General features: G+C 34.9%; 1 protein-coding gene across 2 annotated transcripts in view; it reads left to right on the top strand.

Annotated features, from left to right (window-relative positions):
- sd (TEA domain transcription factor 1 homolog scalloped) overlaps window positions 1–12803 on the top strand; it is a 551305-nt gene that overhangs the window by 505619 nt on the left and 32883 nt on the right. For both annotated transcript variants that reach the window (XM_090383888.1, XM_090383887.1), the window contains exon 9: window positions 10112–10170. In XM_090383888.1, coding sequence (XP_090240014.1) covers window positions 10112–10170 — 59 coding nt within the window. The remainder of the gene's footprint in view (window positions 1–10111; window positions 10171–12803) is intronic.

Here is a 12803-nt window from a genome sequence, read left to right as displayed (position 1 = left end):
TCATGCATATTTGCATTAACTATATTCGACCATTTTCTAAATACATTCCCCCCATACCAGATAACAGCTATAACATTTTAATTTTTATTGTTATTTCCATTTTATTTGCATTATATTATTATTTTGATGTACTAATTTTCCTTTACAGTTCCCCCACTTTATATTGGCTTGGTAATTCAGCCCAAAATTTTTCTCAATTTATCATAACCTCTAGAATTTTAACATTCTTTCACCTTTCCTCACCCTGCTAGTTGCTAGCAGTTTGTATAACTATCACATCCATTTATGCATATTTAATTCAATATCTTAATACTACTTATATTTACTCTTGCATCCTTTAATGCTGCTTTGTGCTTTTAGGTGCATTTGTCATACCTATTTATTAATTTTGCATTCACTGAAACCATTTCATCAACTATATACCTTTTTCATATGTAACTCTTTAAACATCACCTTTATAGAGTTACATTGAACCTATTTATTTATTTTTATATATATATATATAACTAATATTAAATATAAAATCAAACAAATGCCAGTAGCACGGAAAACTATTGAGTGAAAATAATAAATTAAACATAATAATTAAATGAACAGGGAGGGAGAAGAAAAGGTAACAAGACTAAAAATTGTAGCAGAAACTCAAAATAATTTAGAAAATCCATTTAATTTTAGTGCCAATTACATAAAAATGTAACCCCCCCCCCCAAGGTGCCAATTCCAAATTGCGCCGACTGAGCTAGCCAGGTGGAAGTGCCTACCTGGCAACCCAAAGGTCGCGGGCTCGAATCCCGCCTCGGGCTTGGATCAAAGTACTGCAAAGAAACCTTGGCAGGTGCATTATGGCCACAGAAGCAGATGCGCCAACAACTACCCAAAAAAAAAAAAAAAAAAAAAGGTTCCAAATTGCATGAAATATCACAAATAGATAAAAAAATAAAAAATAAATAAAATAGACTGACCATTATGCTCCATATCGACAGAGGACCTCAAGGCCAATAATGGTCAGGGAATCACTACATTTCAATCATTAGACAAATCGGCAAACCGATCGAAGGATTAGTCCACCATCCAGTTCCCCAATCGAACCACCAATGCGGAGGATTTGAATAATGGTGGTCCTTATGCAGCGAAAAATAAAAATATAGAACAGACTAGCACTCCAGAGCAGAGCTACACCACTGACACAGTTTAAGTTTAACCAGCTTATATAGACAAATAAAGTACTATAGATGGCAGTATGAGTGCAGCTTTAGCACATCAAACCCACTACTACCATTTGATTTACATATATTAGAATAATGAAATAGTTGAAAACGGTAGTAAAAAATTAAGAAATGAAGCAATCATCATAGGCAGCAAAATGCATATTCCTCTACATGATGCCTGAAATATAACTAATATTAAATAATAAATCAAACTAATGCCAGTAGCATGGCAAAATTGTTGAGCGAAAATAATAAATTAAACATAATTAAATCAACAGGGAGGGAGAAGAAAAGGTAACAAGACAAAAATTGTAGCAGAAACTCCAAATAATTTAGAAAATCCAATTAAGAATCATAAAAATCCATTTAATTTTAAGGCCAATTGCATAAAAATGTAACGGTGTTCCCCTTGTAAGGTGCCAGTTCCAAATTGCGTGAAATATCACAAGTAGAGACTACACTAACTACAATAAAATAAAAGCAAATTAACAAAAATAGACTGACCATTATGCCCCATATCGACAGAGGACCATAAGGCCAATAATAGTCAGGGAATCACTGCATTTCAATCATTAGACAAATCGCCACATCAACAAACCGAGCGAAGGATCAGTCCACCATCCAACTCCCAATCGAACTGCCAATTCAGAGGATTTGAAAAACCGTGGTCCTTATGCAGCGAAAAATAAAAAACCTTTTTTTTTTTTTTTTTTTTTTTTTTACTACCGTTTTCAACTCTTCTTTTACTACTTTTTTCAACTATTTCATTATTCTAATATATGTAAATCAAATAGTAGTATTGGGTTTGATGTGCTAATGCTGCGCCCATACCGCCATCTATAGTACTTTATTTATTTGTCTATATAAGCTGAAACTTACATTGTGTAAGTGGTGTGGCTCTGCTCTGATGTGCCAGTCTGTTCTATATTTTTATTTTTCGCTGCATAAGGACCACCGGTATTCAAATCCTCTGCATTCGTGGTTCGATTAGGGGATTGGATAGACTGATCCTTCGATCGGTTCGCTGATGCGGTGATTTGTCTAATGATTGAAATGTAGTGATTCCCTGACCATTATTGGCCTTGAGGTCCTCTGTCGATATGGGGCATAATGGTCAGTCTATTTTTGTTAATTCGGTTTTATTTTATTGTAGTTAGTATAGTCTCTATTTGCGATATTCCATGCAATTTGAAACTGGCACCTTACAGGAGGGGAGGGATACCATTAAATTTTTATGTAATTGGCACTAAAATTAAATGGATTTTCTAAATTGTTTGGAGAGTTTCTGCTACAATTTTTAGTGTTGTTACCTTTTCTTCTCCCTCCCTGTTGATTTAATTATGTTTAATTTATTATTTTTGCTCAATAGTTTTGCCATGCTACTGGCATTAGTTTGATTTTATATTTAATATTATATTTCGGCATCATGTAGAGGAATGTGCATATTGCTGTCTCTGATGATTGCTTCATTTCTTAATTTTCTACTATCATTTTCAACCTTTTTTTTTTTTTTTTTTTACTACTTTTTTTTTTTTTTTTTCCCACTACTGTTTTCAACTATTTCTTTATTGTAATATATATGAATATGAGTTAAGTTAATAGTGGTAAGAGTTTTTAAAGGTAAAATATGATATACTAGCTTATCAGGTAAACCAAAAACCATGGCGGATACCCAACGTGATCTGGAAAAAAATCAATATATGCCATGACATAAGCAATAAATTATAAACATATATAAAATACCATTAAAATGTTAATTATGGCAATAAGATACTTTGAAAGGGACTTTTTCTAGGGCTAACCCTTTCAATGTATCAACCATAATTAAATTAAATGACTACAGAAACGGATAGCTCGTTTCTGTAGTGGAGCTCAAATAATCCTGTAACTTCGTTACTCAACTTGGAATCCTCCTTAGAGTATTTTTTTAATGGTATATGTGCATTCAATGCTTCTATGATTGTTTTAAAGCTATACCATAATTCAATTGTACTTGCTCTCTGTGAGATATCTACCCAGTTAATAGAGACCATGTAGCATCTAAATCTGTAATAATTTCTTTTCCTGAAATTATAACACATTCCTTTGCCTTTAAATACTCGTATACCCCTATCCCTCTCTTCATCGTCTACCATAGAACTCCGTTATCACTTCCTGTTCTGGTTCCTGTACTGTCAGCCCTATTATGTAATCTGGTTCATGGGTGATGATGAGGTCTAGAGTATTCTTTTCCCTAGTACTTTTCTGACATATTGATATAAATAGCAATCATTTAGTTGATTTCAAAATATAGTCCTCCATGTGGAGTTTCTTTCCCATTTGCTCTAGTCAATTAGAGGCAAATTAAAATCACCCATAATAAGACATTCATGCTTACTTCCACATTCCATTTGCATGTAGAGGCTCTCATCATAATCTTCACAATCACCTGCGGTGTAGATTACTCCCACTCTCATTATATCTCAGACAGTTTTTAAATTCTGTATGGTAGGATCAACTGATGATGTTACCAACAGCAAATTCTAACTGGGAGGCATTCATGGAATTAATTGTGGAAGCTACTAAAAGTTTCATACCAAATGAACTAATGAGACTCGTGGCAGAGAAGAAAAATGCATGGGATACATATAAATTATCAGGCAACACAGAAAGAAGCCTACAGCAGATATAAGCTAGTCTGTAATCAAGTCACAAAGGAGGTTAGGCAGGTGAAGGCAGATTACGAGAAATCTGGCAAAGGATGCTAAAAAAAAACAGCGAAGATTTCTTTACTTATATAAACTCTAAAAGGAAGGGGATGAATCTGATTGGTCCACTTGATATCGATGGTTCGAATGTTGATGATCCTCCTCAGATAGCAAACAAACCGAATGAGTATTTTGCATCTATGTTCACACATGAGGAGTTGTTAAGGATTGAAAATGCCAGAAGGTTATCAAATTGTAGCAGGGTGCTTAATGATTTTGTAATAACTGAGAGAAAAGTGGAGGAGAAATTGTTGAAGTTAAACATAAGAAAGGCACCTGAGGTGGATAGGATCTATCCAGTTATATTAAAGGAGGCGGCAAAGAAGCAACTAAGCATAATTATGAGAACATCCTTGGACCCAGAGGAAGTCCCCACGGATCAGAGATGTGCAAATGTATCCCCAATTCACAAAGGGGGATTGAAGGGTGACACGAGTAATTACAGACCAGTTAGTTTAACTTCTGTTCGGGCTAAAATAATGGAGTCACTGGTTAAAGATGCATTGCAGGATCATCTAGACAAGACTGCAGCAATAATTCAGACACAGCATGGGTTTGTTAAGGGAAAGTCTTGTCTGACAAATCTGACTGGATATTATGATATGGTTACAAAGGAACTGGATGCAAAAAATAATTTTGATATCATATACTTGGATTTCAGGAAAGCTTTTGACACTGTTGCACATGGAAGATTACTGTACAAATTGGAGTAGAATGGTATTAAGGGTAAGTTGCTACAATGAATAAAAGGATGGGAGAAGACAGAGGGTGGTAATCAGTAGGTGTTGCTCTTCATGGACTAATGTTATTAGTGGAGTCCCACAGGGTTTGGTGTTGGGTCCACTGTTATTTTGCGTATTTCTCAATGATATTGATGAATGTATATCAGAATTAGTGTCGAAGTTTGCAGATGATACAAAGGTTGGCAGGGTTGTTAATGACAGTAATGGCAGTGTGATACTGCAACAGGATCTAGAAAATTTGGGCAGATGGGCTGAGAAGTGGCAACTGAAGTTTAACATTGACAAATGCAAAGTACTGCATATGGGTAGAAGTAACCCCAGAGAAATGTACCAACTGTGTGGTACTACACTTAAGGTGGTAGAAAAATGAAAAAGAACTGGGAGTAATTGTGCAGTCAAATATGAAGTTTTCTGAGCAATGCAGACAGGCTGCTAGGGCATGTCATGGGGTTTTGTCAATGATATACAGGAATTTTGCTAGCAGGGAAAAGGAGATTGTCCCTCTCTATAAGGCAATGGTCAGGCCATGCCTTGAGTACTGTGTACAGGTGTGAAGGCCTCATTTTAGGAAGGATGTAGATATGCTTGAGTCTGTACAGAGAAGGGCAACAAGATTGGTGAGGGGAATGAAGGGATCCTCTTACCAAGAGAGGCTTAAGTTCTGCATATTGCAGCAGCTGGAGACTAGGTACCTGCGATGTGAGCTGATTGAGGTGTATAAGGCCTTGAATGGGTTGAGCACGCTGAATTCTGATGGGATTCTTCCACTTGTTCAGATTACGAACCTAAGGGGGATAAATTCAAATTGAGGAAAGACAGATGTAGAACAGATGTGCGGAAATTTATCTTTAGCCAGCGGATGGTTAATTGCTGGAACAAATTTCCATCTGTCATTGTGGAAGTTGGTAGGTTAAATAAATTTAAGGAGGAACTGGACAAACATTTAGAGGAAATTGTCGTGTAATTTTTATTTTTATTGGCTGATGCTGCATAAGCTCATACGCTTGCTTTCTTGCATCACATGGACTACTTCTACTACCTTTGCTTCCAACTATCTCTCACCATACAGATTCTATACTAGCATGCGAAACGTCCGAATCCGGGAAAGCTTTTTTCATGTTCAGGCTCCTTTTGATAAGAAGCATGACCCCATCACCCCTTCTGTCTTCCCCACCCTTCCTAAATACATTATACATACTGTACTGAAATTCATCATCCCCTATCTCTGAGTGGCTTCCATAAGACCTATTATGTCAGTGTTACTTGTCCTAATGAGCAGTTTGAATTCACTCATTTTATTGACAACACTTCTGACATTACTGTATAATCAATTACCCTAACACACCCCTTAAAGTTTGCATTATAGCCATAGTAGCTTATGCGCCATTAAACTCCCCTTAAAGTTTTTAAAGTTATTAATTTTATTATTAAAAATAAAAATGTTTCTTTGCACTTTAGCAAATGTGTACTTTTTTGTAGTGAAATTTATGGAGATCATAATTTAGCAAAAAAGAACATCTATGTTTTTTTTTTTTTTTTTAATGAAAATCCCAAACACGAAAGATATCAAAACCTATAGTACTTAGTACCGTTCATGGGTTGAAGGAGAAGTATGGGGGGAGGGGGTGCCGGAAACTTTGCTCTAGAGACTAAACATGGGTTTCACCACTTCAAGCCTCCAATAAGCAAAGTGGTGGTATTTCACCGGTTGATGAAAGTCATCTATGTGTATGTTGGGTTCTGTAATTCAATCCCAAATACCAACCATTTGGTTTGCTCTCCAATTTCACAGACTTAACTGCCCAACAGCAATTTAACTACATTTCTCATGCAGTTAAATATGGTGGTTGAATGATGATTCAGTGATGTGTTAGTAAGGGTGTATCACGTTGGTAATTGGTAAATACATTATATTGCAAAATGACAAGATATTATGAATAGCACTTATTTATTGATTATCTAATCATCCTGTTCCCCATTTAATATGTAAGTCATCATCATCATCAGCCATTTTCAATCCACTGCAGGATGAAGGCCTCTCCAGCAACTTTCCAGTTCCTTCTGTTTTGAGCACTGGCCATCCATTTACTACCCAGAAACTCATGAATTTCATCTATCCATCTCCGCCTTTGTCTTCCAGGTTTTCTTCTAGCTCCTCTTGGATACCATTCTGTTATTTTCTTAGTCCATCTGTCATCATGTCTTCGAGCTATGTGTCCTGCCCAAGACCATTTTAGTTCTTTAGTTTTGATCAGAATGTCCTTTACTTGAGTTTGTTGCCTAATCCATGTGTTTCTCTTCTTATCTAACAGTCTGATTCCCAATATGATTCGTTCCATTCTTCGCTGTGTAGTTCTCAGCTTCTCTTCCATTCTTTTGGTGAGTGCCCAAGTTTCACTTCCATAAGTCATGGTGGGGACTATATATTGATTCATTATTTTACGTTTCAGACAAACTGGGATATTGCTCTTCAGTATGTGACTATATTTCCTGAATGCTATCCATCCAAAATTTATTCTTCTCTTGACTTCCAGCCATTTATCATTGTTACAGCTAATGACTTGTCCCAGATAAGTATATGACTCCACCTTTTCAATTACTGCTCCTTCAATCATTATTTCCCTTTCTGTGGCATACTTGTTCATCATTCCTTTTGTTTTAGCCATATTCAACTTTAGTTCAAAATCCTTACTAGCTCTGCATAACTGATTAAGATTTTCATCTAATTCTTTGGGATCGTGGCTTATGACCACAATGTCACCTGCAAATTGTAAATGGTTTAGGTACTCTCCGTTCACATTGACTCCTTTCTGCGACCAGTCTAATCTTCTGAAAGCTTCCTCAAGGGCAGCAGTAAACAGCTTCGGAGATATTGTGTCTCCTTGTCAAACTCCTTTCTCAATTTTAAATTTCCTACTGTCTTTGTCTAGTCTAATAAAGGAGGTAGCACTCTCATATATTTTCTTCAAAATCATAATATATGGGGTATCAATGCCTTGTCTTTCCAGTGCCCGAAACATTGCCTTATGCTGTATGGAGTCAAATGCCTTTTCATAATCCACAAATGCCAGGCATAATGGTGTTTTATATTCATTTGCTTTCTCCATTATCTGTGATATTACATGAAGGTGATCCATAGTTGAGAATCCTGTCCTAAAGCCAGCTTGCTCTTTCGGTTGATTCTCATCAAGTATTCTTTCTAATCTGTTAGTAATGACCCTTGTGAACAACTTGTAGATGTGGGATAACAAGCTAATTGGTCTATAATTTCCAATTTCTGATTTATCTCCTTTCTTATGCAGCAAAACTATGATTGCATTATTCCACTGCTTAGGCATCACACCTTTTCTAATGCACTTTGTGAAGAGCCTTGCCAGTTTTTGTGTTATGTCTCTTCCTCCCAATTTTAACAACTCTACAGTAACTTCATCTTCCCCCGGGGCTTTCTGATTCTTCATTTTCTTCAATGCATGTTCTACCTCATCAGGAAGAATATTGGGTATGTCGTATGTGTTGCTACTTTGCAATCCATCTTCCCCACTGCTGGCATCATTCCCCTGCTCCTTGTATAATTCTCTATAGTAGTCTTCTGCTATTTGAATTATGCCTTCTCTGCTGTTTATAAGTACACCATCGCTATTCTTCAGTTTCAGTATCATTTGTCTTTCTGTATTACTGCTCATGGCTGCTGATTTAATTCCTTTGTTTTCTCTTAATGCTTGTTCTACTTTTCTTGTGTTAAATCTTCTTATGTCCTCTCTGAGTCTCTTTCTAATGGCTTTGCATAACTCAGTATACTCAATTTTCTCCCTGTCAGTGTTTTTCTTGCTTTTCATTTGTCGTCTTCGGTTCATCATGACAAGTGTTTCTTGACTAATTTTTTCTTCTTTGGATTTCTTTTTCCCTATAGGTTTCTTGGGCTTTATCACTTTCAAAAAGTTGTAATATTGCTCGTCGATATCTTGGTCCTCAGCAGTCTGCAGAAGCTCATACTTGTTCTTAAGTTCCAGTACATACTGCTTTTTCTCCTCTTCTGTTATCTCAAAGACCTTTGTATTATTTACTCGAGTCAGTTTTTTCCTTTCCTTTCCTACATCTATATCAAGTGTACATCTTACCATTCTGTGATCACTTCCAACATTTACCTTGTTCAGGACAGTAACATCATTCACAATATATCTTCTGTTAGTGAGGATGAAGTCGATTTCATTAGTAGTTAATCCATTTGGACTCTTCCATGTCCACTTTCTGTTCACCCTTTTCTTGAAAAAAGTGTTCATTACTGACAATCCTTGAGATTCAGCAAATTCCACAAGTCTTTCACCTCTTTCATTTCTTTCACCAATTCCAAAATTTCCTATTGTTCCCCTTTCTGCGCTGTATGTAAGTATAACACCATTAACTCACTACTTTTTTTTTCCCCCCTCTTCAACATGACTTTAGATCTGTGATGAAATAGATCAATGCTGATACCTTCAGAATTCCTCATTTAACAGGACAAATATAATGACATAGGAGAGGATACTGCTGTAGACCCATGGTTTCTTATTATAATAATACTTCATACTCCTTTAGCTTCTTTTATATTTACCATTATCAGGCCATACCAGTCATTTGTATAATTTTTGATTAAAAATATCATAGACCATCAGAAATTAACAAAAAAAAAATAACCATCTTTGGAAGATCAATTATTCTCATTGAATGCTATTTCAGTTTACATTAATACATGTATCAGCAGCTATTGATATTGTGATTAGCTTTCTTCTTATGGATGACTATCTCTCAAAAAAGAACTAAACTATTACCAGTTCATGTAATTGAATTAATTCACACATTTTCCTTTTCTCCAGCTGCAGTTTTTCATTCAAAGAAATAAGTTTTCAGACCACCTTCAAAAAAATTACTATGTTTGGAAGGCCAATTATTCTCATTGAATGCTATTTCAGTTTACATTAACAATATGTATCAGCAGCCACTGATACTGTGGTTAGCTTTCTTCTTATGGATGCCCATCTCTCAAGAAAGAACTAAACTATTACCAGTTCATGTAATAGAATTAATTCACACATTTTTCTTTTCTCTAGTTTTTCATATAAGTTTTCAGATGGCCTTGTGCTTAAGCACATTGATGGCCTTATGATCAATTTATATTTTGCCAAATATCAATTTATATTCTTAAAAAAATTTATTTTTTCGAAGTTAAAATCACTAAATCTTTCTGAGTTGAACTTAACAAATTAGCTAAGGTTTTTATGCATTTATATATTTCTGAATTAATAAATACTTTATATCATGCTTTATGTTTATGAAATTTGATTTGAAAATGTAAATAAACATCAACATTTACTATTGATTTAGGGTAAAAATATTTTAAATGTTACTTTTAATTGTATAACTTTTATGTCATTAGGCCGATTTAAATACCAATATTCAAGATGAAGCTGGAGCTTTCTATGGAGTCACAAGCCAGTAAGTAACAACTTTCTAAAAAGTAAATTTCCACTAAAAATTCTATATTATTAATGTGATGGGTGCATATGACAAAAATATGCTGTTGGTGGTCATTAAATGTAAATAAATCATCTACCAGAGTGACAATATCAATTTTAGTATGCTGCAATTATTGTTTCCTTTCAATCTGTACCATTAATTGTTTTAAAATAACATGCTTTCATTAAACATAATGTATGTAATTATTAAAAATATGAATTTAAAATTGACAGGGTCTTTCTGTCCAGTTATGCTATTCTTCCATGTTTTAGGAGCAGTGAATTGTTGACACATACTATCTTAAGTAAACAATTCAAGTGCCAATATCAAAAAATGCAGTTTTTTTTTTTTCCACTTGTAAAAATAAAAAAGGTCAGCTCAAACAACTTCAGTGCCAATAAATGATGACCGTGTTTTGTTTTCACAATTGACACTCTCTGCTAATTTTAGAAAGAAGGGAGGCAAAATTCAAACCAGAACAAACATGTTTGCTCCAATGGTGTTATTTTACAAAAATATTTAAAAATACATGTTTTCCATATATTAAAAAAAAAAAAAAATGTTCACAGTTGTGTGTTCATAATAAGATTGAAAATGTAGGGTAGCAAGCATTGGATTCATCAGAAATAATTCAAAATTATTCATAATCGTGAATAATTTTGAATTATTTTTTGCAAATTAAAAAGTTTAAAAAAATAGCATTGAGGGGTGATACATTCTGTAGTTTAGCAACTGATAAAAAAAATACACTTTTGTTTCTGTAGTGTGTGGACTAATGGTGCTACTGCTTTGCTAGTTGTATCCATATGATAATAAAGTAAATTATATAACAATTTTCACACTCATGAAAAAAAAAGTTAAATTCTGGCTTTAGTTATTGCTCCTTAAAGTTTTGATTTGCTTAATTAAATCATATTTCAGTAACAACTGATGCAGTAACACCCAGCCTGAAGCATATATACAGGATGATTATAAATAATTTCAATGGTCTGAAGGCCTCATATCTCTAAAAGTAGTTTGAAAAGAGTTGCATGTGATATAGATATCCCATGTGAGATTTGCATAAATGTATAGTTTCAGTTTTTGCTACCAGATGTTAGGCAACAACATTTGTAAACAACAAAGTAACTTTTTCATGTCAGCACTAACAGGTGTACGAACTGGTGACTTAGTGAAGCACTAATATGTGCAAGAATGCAATGCTGAAACTATAATATGGAAATATCTGTAGGTGCACATTTCACCAAGGTCCATTTTCCAGAAAAACTGAAAAATTTGAGACCACAATATTTTATTTATTATTATTTTTTTGCTATAGACTGGGTAATGGAAAACCTTATACCAATGTAGAAATTCTTACTGGAGTCTGCTACAGCAGAGGAGCAGAAGTCAAAGGATACAGCCTGTGCACATGATATTTCTCAACATTAATCCATGGTATGGAAGGCTCCTTACAAAACATTTGACACATTTCCTTTCCTTATAAGATCTCCACTCAAATGACTATTATACTGTCTTAGCTTACTTTGCACTATACATTCATCCCGAGTTTCAAGAGGATGAATGTTGGTCCAACAACATCCTATGGACAAACAAAGCACACTTCATTCTATAAGGTAGTGTGAGCACACAAAATTGTGTTCTGTTTATGGGCATACCTAAAGACCAGAGTTTATAAAAGTTGTCCTCACAACAATATCAAAAGTGTCTTTAATCCTTTGCAATCCAATGTTGCAGTGGCTGGTGTTGCCGATTATGAAATTTTCCTACTGCTAGCTTTTTTTATTGCCACCTGCCAGCTATTTATACTTAATATAAAAAACTAGGCTAATTTTATATTCAGTTGATTACAGCAGGCTGTTTTTCTTAATTTCATAAGTTGCAGAATATCTTATACACTATGTGGGCTGACAAGTAGATTGCGATCTACCAGTCGATTTCGGCTTTAATTTCGGTCGATCACGATGAATTTTAAATATATGTAAAAATAGATTAGTCAAAATCTAAATGTTATTATTATTGTGCACCCCACTGCATACACTTATTACAAATCGGTTGCAGGGGTGTTCCTAGGGTATGTGGCGCCCGTGTGCCAATTGCAATTTGAAGCCCAGGTACCAATCGTAATTTGGCACCCCCTTAAAAATTTTCTTCATACATGTATGTAAGTTTCAGGCTTTCAGGTGCCACTTGAATGTTGGTGCCTGGGTGCAGTGCACCCCTCGTCGGGATGGACCGCCCCTGACTGGTTGAACCATGTAACTACTCTTGTCGCCACGCAGCCGCTAGGCTTGTCTAGTGAAAATTCACGCAGTTACGTTGTGGAGAGAATAGTGTATGTATCGAATTCTTATTTAGCTTACTTAATATTAATAATTGGACAGTACACTTATATGTCAATTTAATGCCTTTTGATTTAAAATGAATACCACGAAAAAGAGTAAAACGTATCATTTTCATCAAGAGTGGGAACCAGAATACTTTTTTGTAATGATAAAAGAAAAATGTTGTTTGATTTGCAATGCTTCTGTGGCTATACTCAAAAGAGAAAATTTAGAAAGGCACTTCAATGCACTCCATGGTAAATACCAATTGGATTTTCCGCCTAGTAG

The sequence above is a fragment of the Mastigoproctus giganteus genome, chromosome 10, assembly GCF_048544385.1.
Source record: "Mastigoproctus giganteus isolate SK-2022 chromosome 10, ASM4854438v1, whole genome shotgun sequence".
NCBI classification, from domain to species: domain Eukaryota; kingdom Metazoa; phylum Arthropoda; class Arachnida; order Uropygi; family Thelyphonidae; genus Mastigoproctus; species Mastigoproctus giganteus.
This window is presented reverse-complemented; position numbering and strand designations above follow the sequence as displayed.